The following is a 15,589-nucleotide window of genomic DNA, read 5'->3' as shown; positions in this document are numbered from 1 at the left end:
CTGCCCTTTGGGTAAAGGTGATATAATTAGATAATTACTAAGAGACGAGAGATTCAGTCAAGAAACTGATTTTTTTTAGAGAAATAACCACCCTCATCTACGGCAGTAAGTTATTTTTATCATACTACATGCTTCACAAAAAGGTATTATCATATGTGTCATTGTTTATTTTTGTTCAATAATCATGATAATGATATTATAAATAAATGTTTGAAGAGACAAAAGTAGAAGAGGTCTATTTTCAAATTATCCTAATATCTACACATACACACACATGAAGGTACCTATTTAGAAAATAAGGTAAGCAAATTTTTGGGCAAACACTATTTTACACCAATTTCAGTTTAAAAAATGTACCATTCTTTTTGATTGTAGAGATATTTTATTATTTGATTGGTAAAGTGTTGATATTTTGTCTATTTTCAGTCACTGCTGAAGGATTAATACAAGAAGACTGTGATAATGAATCAGACATTCCAGATGAGATGTATTCACCAAATCAAAGAAGCATATCATCTTTTGAATCAGTTGAAAATCTCTTAATGAATTTAACCAGTGTTGGAAGTACTCCCGATGTCAAGTCTGGTAACGGTTTACCACGAGTATCGAGTACATCTGTACTAGAACTGTCACCAATTTACCCTGATCATGTATTTGAACAAAAACGTAGAAAAAGTACATCTAGTCTCACTACACCAGTAGCTGCCAAATATGAAACAGCATTCGGACCAGAAAACAGGACAGTAACGAGAGTTTACTTAAATAAAGGTGGTGTTCAGACTGAATATGGGTATACTAATGGACCAGAAGAATTGTCAAAAACACCAATAGAAACCCATTTTAAATCAGCACAGGAAGTTCCATCTTATGTATCTAATTCAGAACATTGTTATGATTCTTATGATATAAACTTTGCCCATGTGAGATCTATGCGCAAGAAAAAATCTGAGCCATGTAAAAATGCTATAGATAAAAATAGAAGGCAAAGCAGTTCAGAAAACAATCCACCACACTGTAATAATAGACCTGAAAGTATTAAATCAAACCAATATACAAAAAATAAGCATTATCTTCCTGCCAGGAGGAGTTACAGTGATTCGTCTAGTCAGTCCGAGATAAATCGTCCAGCTCCTAAATATGTCAGTCCACCAGCCTACCATTCACTGTTTCCTGACGGTTACAAGCCCGTCATTGATGGAGCATCACGTAAATTATTAAACCGATCTATTTCAAGTCAGGCTTTACATATGCTTAGAGCATTGTCTTTTGAAGATGAGGAATGTCAGCATGGTTTAAATCACCAAGCATATACTGGTACTCAAACATTGGGGAGAATGAAAGGCAGAAGATCTCTAGATAATATGTGCAGTCATGGTAGTCAGACATTAAATAGAAGGCCCAGTCAAGGAGCTCTGAATAAGTGTCAGAATAGTCAGTCAGATTTACAAAGTCAAGGTTCTTTGAACAGTTGTACAGACAAGTTACATCGGATGGCTAGCAAAGAATCTTTAACTGGTCGTAGTTTGAGTTTGTCTGATTTGATACATACTGAATCTAAAACAAATCTTAGACGAGCTTGTAGTGATGCAGGTATGTATTAAAACAGTCATGGTTATTAAAAAAATAGAAAAATCAAATCAAATATCTGCAGTAAATACGATTCATAAAGTAGTTAGAAAGTGAAAATAAAATATGTTCCAGTAAGCAGTTGCTGAAATGAATGATTTTTTTCACAAGGCTTTATTTTCAACTTGACAATTTTTATTTATTTGATTTGTTAATAAATATAAAAAATTACAGAAAGATAGTTGAAACAATTATTGTAATGCTATAATAGACTGTATTAATAATTTCATGAATTTGAATTTTGATATTATCATGTTTATTTATAATGAAAAAATGATTTTTTTTTAATGTATAAATGTATTAGTATAAAAATCGTTTAATTTTTAGGACAAGTTGAGAACATCATAGAAAGAATAAAAAAATCCTTACAGTTGGTGTTCTTGTTGGTACCGCCACCGAACAGAAGAAAATTACACCTACTACTAAAGCTGATGAACAAGATGTTCAATAATACAAAACTACAGTTAGATAGTGAACAGAATACAAGAACCTTGGTAAATTTTCTGTTAATGATGAATATTAGGGAAGAATGGGCAAAAACATTTTGAAATCTCATGCAGTTCACAAATGAATTCATTCTAATGGTGAGATTTGAATTCTTAAAAAAAGAAGGGGAGATAATTTCAATATTTAAAAAAAAATCTTACTCTAGATAAAAATGTGATTGCCTGATATATGTTAGAAAAGATAGATAGTGATGTAATCAGTTCTAGATTTTACATTTTAAATGTGCAAATTGTGTGCTTTTAAGATGTATTATTCTACACTTAAACAGGGGTCGACTTAAGAAAAAAAAAGTACCTGGCCAGAAGGGCCAAAATTTTTTTTGATCAACTGGCCCACTCAAAATCTTACTGGCCTGAGAAATGTCGGTCCACGAAGTGGGCCGACGCAGTAGGGGGGGTTTGCCCCCTCCAAGAAAATTTTATTATTATTGGCACAAAATCCTGCAATCTGAGAGCTTTTGATGCATTATTTAACTCCCTTTTTCTTTTTGATTTTTCATATTCTTTTCCTTTTTGGTTGCTATTGGTTTCAGCTTTTCTTTTTTGGGGGTAGTTCTTTAGGAAACGTTCCATATCATCAATTTATTTAATTTAACTGGGGGCTGCCATTTTTAACTCGACAAATCCCAAATAACGAATCTCGCGCATTTCCGGGGAACCTCGGAATTGTCGATTTTTACCGAGTAATTTGATTGGCCGGCTATTATTACCAGTCGATTTCAATAACACGGAAGTATGTGCAATCTTCCGCGTGGTAGAAAATGAAAGTTGCTGGCCCAAGTGACCCGAGAATATTGACTGGCCCGTCGGGCCGTTCTTTGTTAAGTTTGACTGGCCCGACAGTAAATTTACTAGCCACGGGCCAGCGGTTACGTCGACCCTTTGCTTAAACACACAATCTCACTTCATCTTTTCTATACAGTAAGATAAAAAAGATGTGGTATGAATACCAATTTGACAAAAGTCTACTAGATACATAAGGATGAGGGTGTAAACAACTACAGAATACTTTACTGCTTTCAACAATGAGCAAAACCTAAACCTGTTCAAATCTTAGGCATGGTAAAATGTGCAACAATTAAAAACAAAAATGTGTCCCCAGTACATGGATGCCCCATTAGCTTTATCAATTTCTATGTTCATTTGACCGTGTAAATGGGGAAACTCAAATTTGGCATTAAAATTAGAAAGACCATATCATAAGGAACATGTGTTTTAAGTTTCAAGTTGATCGGACTTCAACTTCATCAAAAACTACCTCGACCAAAAAATTTAATTTGAAGCGGGACAGAAGGATGAATGGACAAACAAACAAACAGATGGACCAACAAACCAGAAAACATAATGCTCATAAATGGGGCATAAAAAGTGATTTTAAAAACTTTTTTGTTGTATTCATATACCAAGAAATTCAATTGGTAACATTTTTGTGATGATTTATATTTTGATATTTATCTTCTTGAAATTGAAAATCAATTCATTATATATGGCTTATATTGCAGTTACTAGAGACATTTTACCGATCTATTTTGAGTTGTCAGGACGAGGCGGACATGGAAGACTTGTTGGTAATGAGAATTGTCTCATTCTTAATAGACCATGGTGTAGACATTATGTTAGTGCCGAAAGATTTAAAATCAGCAGTGGAAGAAAAATTAGCTAATATGACAAAAACACAGGTATGACCTTCATTTGTAATCATCATATCATGCATATCTAGCTCCTATAATCTGCAAATTATATATGACATGGTCAGCATGATCAGTATACCAATATACATATATTGCTTTCTATACACTTGGAATTAAATAAAAAATAAAGTCTTGTTCATGAAAAATATGGTTCATAGGCTCTTTCAAATTTATAGCATGAAGCATGTCTTGAATTTCAGAATTTAAATATTGTGTCACTGGTACTATTCTTAACTTAATAAAATAAATGTTTCCTATTATTAAACATCTTTTAGATTCACACTGAAATTTAACAATGAAGCAATTAGCATAATTTTTACCCATAAATGGGAAACCATTAAATATTAGATATGATGTCATGATTTTAAAACAATATTGCACTATATGATGAAAATATGCTTCTGTCTAATAGACTACTTTACAATAATAAATATTGTTTATATTGTGAAATGCTTGTATATTAATATACCCTGTTAGTGTAGTGTTGAAATCTATTTTATTCTTGCATGATTCGCATGTTATCCTTACCTATTGCCTGTATGTCAGTTATTCTTTAGATTTTATTTGCTTTTTGCTAGAGGCATGTTTAAGGGTTCACAATTTCGCTTCCTCTTTTCTAAGCATGCTCAGATGATTTTAGTTTTGGCAATGTTTTTTTTTCTGCTTAAGCTTGTTTTATTCACTGCAAGTAGACACTGAAATGTTCACTAAGTATTGGTAAATGAATATTTTTATTTATTATTTTCAGTTATTTTTTAGAAATTTCAGAACATTGTTATGAATTTATCATTTGAGCATGTCATGAAAAACCCAGAATGAGATAAATACAATGTTAATAGAACTGCAAATGTTCTTGATAACAGAAGAAAATATTTGGTCTGATTAATGAGTAATTTCTGTTTTTGGTGCTTTTATTAAATGACAAATTGTTATTTAACAAGATTATCTCTCAAATATAATGTAATATGTATGTGTTCAATAGTTTTAAAGTCATTTGTAAAGTATACAAAACATTATTTATCTGATTCTGGGTGAAATTTAAAGCAAGTCTCTTTTATTGGTGTCAAAGTCAAATTCTCTATTCTTGTCAATAATCAGTTTATAGAAAATTCTGTAGAACTTCTCATGGAGATTGGTATGATTTTAAAGACTTGCTAATTGAAAGTTCATATAAATTTTGTTTGCTTAGCTTCTTTAGTTTGCTGCAGAAAAGTTAATGGGTTCATTGTAGTACCTGTGATTACTATTTCCATTGTTTTGTCACCAACCATTTCTCAATCAATTAATTGTTCAATATTAAGTTACATCTGGTAGAGGCTGACCATGTGCCATAAAATGAATTCACGTATTCCTAAATCAGTGATTTTAGTATCTAACTTTTATAAAGTTTTACATCAGAGCTTAGTTTAAAAAAAAAATACAAATTAACCTTCAGTCAAATAAAAATAATTCCTAGGGAGTAAAGCAGCTTCTTAAAAAAAGAAGGGGCCTTGGTGGCATACATGAAGTGATCTAAGTTGTTGATCTACTTTATCTTTGGCCAGTCAACACTGAGGTTTTGAGTTCGAATTTAGCACAGGGCAGGTGCACTTGACTCCAATTCTAATTGACTAGGATTGTCAGTTTTCCTACCAAAGGTGGTAACTCGGAAACAATTCTTACCATTATTTGTCACAACCATGATAACGGTACCCCAATTATGACCCTCATTTATTGACCTCAAATAATTTACTTCATGTAAGGTTGCACAATGGTCAATTTGACAGTGTCTTATTAAAAGAATGGCAACAATTTAAGGTAGATCATAAGTATATATTTTTTGAGACAGAATTTTCTTATAATTTGCCAAATGAAGATTTTTCTATGCTTTTTTCAAAAATGTAATAAAAAGTATAGGTCACCGTGCTATTTTTCAAGCTATGAGTCGTTGAAAATTGACTAAGTTTGTTTAGTTTGTTCATGAAAAAACACATTAGTGTGCATAAAAAATTCTATGAGATAGAATTTTGAAATAAATTGTGAGAAGATAGGTTTCATAATATGTTTTAAGAAAATAAAAAGAAAACATAGTGTCACCGAACTTGTTTTCTTGCTACAAGTAAAAATAAAAAATTTCCCGATTAGCCCAGTATAAATTTTGTACTGAAAGAGTTATCGTCCAAGGCTCATTTGAAAACAATGATTTTAAAAAACGAAATATATATTTGTTATTTGTTAAAATGTTTTAAATAAAACAATAAATTAACAAGTTTTCTTTATATAAATAAAAAGTCTAACCATTAAATTGCCAATCTGTCTCCAAATTTGCAGATTTAGTTAAATAACTAGACCGATTTTGTACTGTGATTGTACAATCCAAGATGGCGGTATACCATGAATCTACCTTAAAGTAGGTCAGACTGACCCATATTTATTTCATTTCAATGATTTCAAATTAAGTTGATTATGGTTTATTCCTTTAAACGACCTTCTACTATATAACTAGATATGCCTAATTGGAAATAAATCAACCTACTGAAAAAAGTTGTCACTCTGATATATTTTAAACTTCATTGATTTGAGATTAAAAGTCTGTAATAATTTCTTAGACAAGGTTAATGTTACTTACAGAAATAGAAGAACAAATAAACTGGTTTTCAGATGGTAATCAAAGTTTCCATTCCTTCATCAGAATGAAACATATGCAGATAAAATATATAGGTGGAAGAAACCTATTGATTTCTTAGTCAAAAGGTCAAAGCTTTGAATAAATGTGGGGTTATGGGGAACATCTGCTGCCAGTTCCAAATTTTCACTTGTTTAAATATTTTATTGTGTTTATAATGCCACTTTTTGAAGATTAGTTATGTTTTTCTATTTTGCATTGCTTTTAGAAACTAAGTTACAATAAAGAACAATGCATTTTTATCAATTATTTTATCTTGTGCAATGATATAGAATTTTATGTAACTTTCATTTTAATCAAATTCAATATTTTCCTCCCCCTTTTCTACTGAATAAGAAGAGCATTCTTTGGGCTGGTTATTAATTATTTATTTTACACTAAAGATCCCATATTTTTTTGCATTGATCTATTATATTTTCATTCCCACAATAGGGCTTTTGGATGGTAAATTTGATCAAAATCAGACAATTTAATTGAAAATTTTTCCAATAACAGCTGAGCTTTAGTTGAAGTGGAACATTCTGAGTCTATGAACGAAGAAAATCATTCAACCAAATATATACTTTGAATTGCATCTATAATGAACTTAATAGCAACTATAATGAACTTAATAGCATCTATAATAAACTCAATAGCATCAAATTCTTGTTAAAAATGAAGAAAAGGGAAATAGGGATCTGCTAATAAGACAGCAACCCAACAAGGTTTCACTTGTCACAATTACCTTATTGTTTTTTTTTAATTCACATGCAGCAGAACTTTTTGTATTGCAAGCCATTGGTTGAAGAAAAAATTATTTTGATTAGGCCAATTTTAAACTAATATGATTGATGCATATAAGATTGGTTATCATGTATTTTTCCGATAGAAATTTCTTAGATATATAACGTTCAGTATTTTAGTATAATTGTTTGGACTTTCAATTGGATGTTTGGATGGTATACTGTGGATTAATTTATTTTTGTGGGTTTCAATTTTCGTGGATTGCTGAAAACTTGCATATTCGTGGATATTGGATTTCATAGTTTTGACAATCTTTGTATACAAAGCCGATTAGAAATGCGTATTTTGTTGAACATTTGATTTTTCGTGGTTCACATGTACCCACGAAACCCACGAAAATAGGTACCCAACGAACAAAAATGAATCCACAATATATTAGAGTTGAGTGTTTATTTGATGGTTTTTGAGAAGAGTAAGTAAAAGTAAGAGTAAGAGACTTGCTTTAAGTGGCATGCATGTTTTCACAGCTTCCTTGCTTCCTTTAAGTGTAGTAACTTAATTTTCAGATTGTGTACTCACGTGACGTATTTTCGTCATTCAATTATTGCAAACAGGTGAGCAAAGAGGATTACGAGGTACAGAGAATGAGCAGTTCCCAGAAGGCTTTAGAAGAATTATTAGAGGAAATTATCAATGATAGGACAATGTCAGCTGCCAGGAGGAAACAAAGACTGAAAAAGGTAGAAATCTTTAATAAAAAGGTGGAATATATTAGTAAAATACAGTTACTTTATTTCAAGTACCGGTACATACAAGTTAACATTCTTTATGTATTTTTAAAACACTTAAATTTAGAATGCTGAATTTATATTTTAGTTTAAACAAATTTATTTATAGTGGATTGGGAAACAAGTTACTGCAACTTATATTAATCCCTTTCCACTTTACAGGGCAAGTGATGCCTTATAGCATTAGCCAGCTCTTTTTCGAAATCTATAAGAGTGTCTTTTACATGCAAGATATATGGCTCTTAACATGGGTCAGCAATTTATCGTCCCCTTCCGACAGACTTTCATTGTTTCCTCAAGACCATACTCGCAAATGGTGTCAAGGGAGAGCTGAAAATTCAGTCCTTGAAATTTCCTCCCCAGAGCTGGGATTGAACCAGGAACCTTTGTGTTAGTAGTCCGATGCACTAACCACAGTCACTACATGCACCACAGCTTTCTTTTTTAATTTGAGAGGCTGAGGTAGCAATACTGTTATGCAGTCAGAAGTTTAGTTTCACATTTTGGCCATGGTGGAGTTTTCAAATATGAAAATTATTGTGCAAAAAAATCATTTTTGTCGAGCCTGCAACTTTTGTTGCAGAAAGCTCGACATAGGGATAGTGATCCGGCGGCGGCTACGGCGGCGGCGTTAGCTCACTTCTTAAAAGCTTTATATTTTAGAAGGTGGAAGACCTGGATGCTTCATACTTTGTATATAGATGCTTCATGTTACGAAGTTTCCGTCAGTCACATGTCCAATGTCCTTGACCTCATTTTCATGGTTCAGTGACCACTTGAAAAAAAAAGTTCAAATTTTTTTTAATGTTGAATTCTCTCTTATTATAAGTACTAGGATAACTATATTTGATATGTGCGTACCTTGCAAGGTCTTCGTGTCTGTCAGACAATTTTCACTTGACCTCGACCTCATTTCATGGATCAGTGAACAAGGTTAAGTTTTGGTGGTCAAGTCCATATCTCAGATACTATAAGCAATAGGGCTAGTATATTCGGTGTATGGAAGGACTGTAAGGTGTACATGTCCAACTGGCAGGTGTCATCTGACCTTGACCTCATTTTCATGGTTCAGTGGTTATAGTTAAATTTTTGTGTTTTGGTCTGTTTTTCTCATACCATATGCAATAGGTATACTATATTTGTTGTATGGAATGATTGTTAAGTGTACATGTCTAGCGGGCAGATGTCATGTGACCTTGACCTCATTTTCATGGTTCAGTGGTCAAAGTTAAGTTTTTGAGTTTTGGTCTTTTTATCTAATGCTATATGCCATATGTCAACTATATTTGGTGTATGGAAATATTTTATGATCTTTTTGTCAGTAGAGCAGGTTTTATTTAACCGTGACCTCATTTTCACGGTTCATTGCACAGTGTTAAGTTTTTGTGTTTTGGTCTATTTTTCTTAAACTATAAGTAATGTGTCAACTATATATGTTGTATAGAAGCATTGTTAGCTGTACCTGTCTGCCTGGCATGGTTCATCTGACCTGGACCTCTTTTTCAAGGTTCATTGGTCTTTGTTTAGTTATCTTGGTTAATGTTAAGTTTATGTGACAGTTGTAATAAAGCTTAGCTTTATACTTAGGACTATCAACATAATATCAATGATTAGTATAGAAGGCGAGACATTTCAGCGTATGCACTCTTGTTAAAACTGATTACTAATTAAGCCTACAAAGTAAGGTTTATAAGAACATCAAGATATTTTTTTACATGTTTTATTGGCTACATTTTGTTTGTCCATATTTCCATAGCCAATACCAGCCATAAGTCCAGAAATTTTTGTAGTGTTCACAAACACCTTTTTTTTTTATATGAAATTTTTGAAAATGACTAGTCCAGACAGATATACATGTACATGAGTCTATAAGACATGGACTCATCTTAATGAGAACCCTGGATTGGGATCTTTTAATGGATTTGTCCTAAACGTCAAGTAAACTTAATATGGGAATTATCAAAGTTTAGTAAACTAAATGAGTCAATGATCAAAGCCAAATTAAAAGTCAATTATCAAAGCCAAGTTAGCTTAATAAGTTAATTATCAAAGCAGATAAACTTAATAAGTCAATGATCAAAGCAAAGCTCTCTTAATAAGTCCAGTAAACTTGATTAAGTCAGTTATCAAAGCCAAGTAAACTTGATAAGTCAGTTATCAAAGCCAAGTAAATGTGATAAGTCAACTTTCAAAGCCAAGTAGACTCTGTTTACAAGTCAGTTATCATCTACCATGCCATTAAAGGTGAAAATAGAATACTATAGTATTTTATTCTAATGCCAATGACTGTTTAATAGATCTTGCTTCTACCCTCTGTTGATGTGTTGATTTTATAATTACTATTATATTTATTAAATGTGTGTCAAATGGTTTTAACCATTGATAACTTCTCTATCTATCAGTGAGATATTTATACTTATAGAAGAGATTTTTAAGGATTAAAGGAGAATTAGTTCAAGGTCAATAAGACAGCGACCTAATGACACTTAATAACATCCTACATGTCAATCAGTATACATTCTTCAACATAAGACAAGATATTATACAAGCTTTAAATTGCCATAACTTAGAAAATTTGTTCCATCAACTCCAAATTACAGAATAATAAATATTATGTCAATATATAACAAGTCAACCACCTATAAGGGTCTTTGCTTTGAACTGACACATAAGTATGTATTAGGGCCAAGAATGGGGTTGATTACTTTAAATTATAATGATAAGATAACAATCACTTTGAAAATTTTCAATTTAAAAAAGACCTTAAAAAGTAAAAAAAAAATATTTAAATTATGTGTGGGGGTATGCTTACTACAACAATGGGGCATCTTTTTTCATTATTATTTCTTAAAAGTAGACTTTTCTTTTTCTCTTAATTCAAAAACAATTTAAAATAATTAAAGATACTAGAAATTTAAAAGATGTAGTATATGTTCAATTGATAATTAATCAAAAGGGAATCCACTGCATCTCTTGATATAATTTCAGTTTGAGAAGACATACCCTGATATTTTTGCCAAGAAGTTTGCCACACTCGAACAGAAGAAAGACATCAAAGAAGATAAACCTAAGATAAAACAGCCACTGCTGATCAGACCATTGATGACAAAACTTAGAGGACTTAGAATTTAGTATTGGATCAGGAACTGCTTACAATATATGGTGCTAGTTTTAAATGTGAAGTCTTTGTCACACTTTGATCAGGGTTTCAAAATCATTTTTAAATTTACGTAAGTGTTATAAATCTATGGCAATATTATTGCTGAAATTAATCTGTGCATTTATTACAGTATATCCCCATCAACTGACAATATAATGAGATTAAAGGGGTTAGATCTGTAAATCAATCAAGTGTTTGTTATAGACAGTTTTATCAGTGCTTGTTAAGCATTCAAGTGAAACAGCAATACAATGTAATGTGTTATTTACTCTGGTGCAGTAAAATTTATTTAATGTTATAAGAAGAGTTATGCCCTTTATCTATGTTAACCACCGAAATCGTTCAATGTGATTTCTCTGTATGTCATGTATGTTGTAGTTAAATTTTATAAGCGCTAATCAAAGTTTGAGCTAATAAGTTAATTTGATATGGATCATATTGTATTTTTTGCCATGATTAATTATTTTTTTTAGGATTTATTTTTGATAGTCATGTAAAAATAATTAAGCCAATTTCAATTTAACAAATCACTAACACACATTCTGTTTTTATCGTTCTTGAACCATAATGCTTTAGAATTATAAAATTTAATACCAAAAAAAATCAGGTCATTAATTTTTCTTGTTTTTCTTGTTTTACATTTCTCATTTGTTGAAACTTTATAGCTTGTTATGCAGTATGGGTTTTGCTCATTGTTGATGGCCCTATGAAGACTTATAGCTGCTAACCATCTACAGCATTTAGTCTCATTGGCAATCATTCCATATCTTCTTATTTTTATAAAGAGTGGGATGGTGTTGTTTTTGTTATACAAATTGTCAAAGACATCTTTAACTAGAATAAGTTCTTTTGTCTTTGGAATGGTTAAGGTATCATTTTCTGTCAAAGTTTTCAGAAATTGAAAATGAATACGCTCTGTCCATTGTTTAGATATACAGATAGTTTTTTGTCTCCCTTGGTACTTAAGTTTTGACATTATCTTTAAGGATGTACACCTCTGAGGAGCCAAAAATTTCTAGAATTAAACTTTTTTTCTTAACCTGATTTTTGGGTTTATAAGACTAACAAAATAATTGGTGAAGAAAAAATCATATGGTGGTGCACTTCTTTTTTTTTGCTGCTGCCCTTTGAAAATGCCTGATTTTGATGGTTTTTCATTGAATTTTACCTATTTTTGGGTTATTATGGTGAATAAAATCACGGTTCCACAATTAAATTTTTTTTCATACTTTCTATGCAGATTAAAAATGGACCAATCAATAAATTTTATGTAAAAAAACTATAGGTAGGTGTTAATATAAGAAAGTTTTATCATATTTTGACGCTTTTTTGTGTAAAATTTACCATGCTGTCAATTTTGTATTTTTGTAATTTTTCTCAGTTTTATGAACAAAATGTATACTATTTCAACTTTTTTGTTATAAATGATTGAAAAAATACATATCTAAGAAATTTCAAAAGACCAAAATGATATGGGATGTACATGATTCTTGTAAAACCATTTTTTGTATCCTTCACCCATTTTCTCAAAATTTTGGCTGAAAATACTGACTTGATTGGTCGTAAAATTTGAAAACTGGATTACTCAAAAACTGTTCATTGTAAATACATAATTTTTTCACTGAGTTATGTTTGATTATAATATTTTTAAAATTCATTGATATTTTCTACTATCACATGTTTTGGAAATAATTCTAAAACGAGATTTCAACGAGACTGAAAAGTCAGAAGAATACATCCTTAAATTTAAGTTGTCAGAAGGTAACTGAACATTTTTGTAAAAGGAGTTACTTATAGTTGAATCATTATAGGTTGTACTTAGGTTAGGTTTGACCTGACTTTTTTCCCTGCAATATAAGTTAAATGGTTTGCTCCATAACACCCACATTTCTTTTTATATAAGACTCCAATAGCTCATTTATTAAAGGTCATTGACCAAAATTTAACTAGATTCTAGATTTCCTTTTCTTTCGATTTAAGACTCAAATAATTCCAATGCTAAAAAAATATGGTAAAAGTCTGAGTAAGCCTTTGCCTGCCATTTTGTTAAAATCAATATATTAAAAAGGAGTTCAATAACCTATCAATATTTTTAGCTTATTTTGAATTATTAATAATCTTGGGACTTCATATCAATTTCACCTAAGTATACATCCTGAAGGTAATTTTTGAACATGTTGAATATAAAATATATATGGGAAGATTAACAGCAACCACAGGATTGTAGTTAATGTAAATTTGTATTATTGTTTTATTTATTGTAACATATCTCCTTCAAACAAATTATATATATTTTTTTGTAGGTAATGTTTATATCAATATATATATTTATGCATTATATCTTATACATATATATACTACTTTGTTTGTCAGGTATATAAACATCTTAATTTTAATGTTAGGATTTAGATATATCCTATTTTTGAAAATTAAGTGAGCAATTGTTTTAAATGTTTCCTTTTTATTTCTGAATGAAAATTCTACTCCATTCAGTATGTTGTTAATAAATTTTACTGAACAATTATTATGCCCTACCTATGATAGTCTTATGTTTGTGGTCTGTGTTTTCATTGGTACAGTATCAGATTAGAGTTTATTGAGTTATTTTACCAGGAAGTAGGGGTCAAACCCACACAAAACTCATTTTCATTATGAACTTTAAAAAATGTATGCCAAATTAGGGTAATGACCCCAATATTATGGTTCATTGAACATTGAAATGTTACTGTGTGAGCAGTGCTTAGGGTCCTATGACCAAATATTCCTTGTTTTGTCTTTAAATTGGTATACTATTTATCTTTAAAGATACATAAGATAAAAACTAAATTCCCAATTATACTTTTGTGAACATGCCATTGACAAACAAGTTATTTCAAGTTGGATGTATTTACCAATTTATATTTTATGTTTTCAATCTTTAAAACTGTTATTAACACTTCATGGAATGAATGGCAAAACAGTGTGAATCAATAAATAACTTATCATCTATTTTTGAATTTATAATTTTTTATGCTTCTCCCTACAGATATATTTGTCTTTATGTGGGTAACATTTATATCATATATATTTATGTGTTATATCTTATATATCCCACTAAAAATTGGTACCAACAAAATATATGAATCCACAGTATCATGCTTTGCATATGCAGCAGTTTACTTATGTCATAACCCTTTCCTTCATAATGACACTTTTTGACGCCACCCCTTTCCTCCATAATGACGCCTTTTAACGCCTGTGTAGTACCTCAGTTGAAACGCTTTGACTACAAAATGTCTGCATCAGACTTAAAAAAATTAGTATCCAATATCAAAAGGACATTCATAAGAATATCTGACTTGAATTTCATTGATGAAATATTGGTTTTCACAATGCATTAATACTTTAAACCTGATGATTTTTTTTTATTGAAAAAATCCTATGCAAATCCAGTATGTGAGAAAAAAAAAACTCCATGGAGGAAAGGGTTAAAATACATCTATGTAATTGTAATAACTGAATCAAAATGGAAATTGGCAAATAGACTCTTGAAACATTGCATTCATAACCATACAAGAGCTTTGACTTTGATTGTTAATAGAATCTGGTTATATACTACAGTGTAGACAAAAAAGAGCAAATGAAATTGTAGATACTACAGATAACCATTACGCTGTTATTAATTAAAGACTTTAACACATATGCAGTAGAGTTTATTTAACATTCAAAGAAATCAATACAAAATCTGCTCACATTAGAAAATTCCTCTTTAAAAGATGATCCTATTTTTGGTTACAACCAGTTCTTAACAAAAGGACTTTTATGATAAATCCTTTAAAAAAAGCATTTAATATTTATAATTCTTTAAAATTGGAGATCAGGAATTTAATTTAAACACTGCTCTTTGCCTCTGTCACATGTAAAATTAGGAGATAACTGTATTGTATTTAAAGCTCCGACGGCATCAATTGGGGATTTGATGGTCGCAAATTAAGTTTACTGGCGACGCGTTAGCGGAGACAGTAAACGGGTATTTGCGACCATCAAATCCCAAATTGATGCCGTCGGAGCTTAAAATACAATATTGTTATCTCCATTCTAATGAAACTGACAGAAAACAACGTTAAAACATGTATTTGAAATCTGTCATATGCCGTCTGCGCTTGCGCGTACGTCCCATAGCAAGAAAGTGACGTTATCCAATCAAAATAAACGTTACAAACGTTGTTGCATTAGAATGTTATATTTGTGTTATTGAATTGGCCTGGCGCATGAATATATTTTCTGGTTAATCAAAAAAAAAAAAAATTTGCTGTCTGTAAAAAATTAAACTGCAAAAATATCTTATTATCATTCAAATGAATGTAGTGTGCTAATAATCATTTAATTTATGGTTAAATATGAAAACAAATATTTTAAATGTCACTGACATATTGTTAACATTGGTTACA

The 15,589-nt window shown here is 30.7% G+C and overlaps 1 protein-coding gene across 3 annotated transcripts in view; it reads left to right on the top strand.

The window, feature by feature from the left end:
* The window catches only part of LOC143072814 (DEP domain-containing protein 1A-like), a 249,246-nt gene extending 234,406 nt beyond the window's left edge, over window positions 1-14,840 (top strand). For 2 of the 3 annotated variants that reach the window (XM_076247933.1, XM_076247921.1), the window contains exons 8-12: window positions 427-1,590; window positions 1,954-2,120; window positions 3,635-3,811; window positions 7,778-7,951; window positions 10,988-14,840. In XM_076247933.1, the coding sequence (XP_076104048.1) occupies window positions 427-1,590; window positions 1,954-2,120; window positions 3,635-3,811; window positions 7,778-7,951; window positions 10,988-11,131 (1,826 nt within the window). In that variant the 3' untranslated portion in view covers window positions 11,132-14,840. The remainder of the gene's footprint in view (window positions 1-426; window positions 1,591-1,953; window positions 2,121-3,634; window positions 3,812-7,777; window positions 7,952-10,987) is intronic. The other variant, XM_076247928.1, reaches the window with a different exon arrangement.
* Window positions 14,841-15,589: the final 749 nt, after the last annotated feature.

Source organism: Mytilus galloprovincialis, chromosome 1 (genome assembly GCF_965363235.1).
Source record: "Mytilus galloprovincialis chromosome 1, xbMytGall1.hap1.1, whole genome shotgun sequence".
Classification (NCBI taxonomy): Eukaryota; Metazoa; Mollusca; class Bivalvia; order Mytilida; family Mytilidae; genus Mytilus; species Mytilus galloprovincialis.
This window is presented reverse-complemented; position numbering and strand designations above follow the sequence as displayed.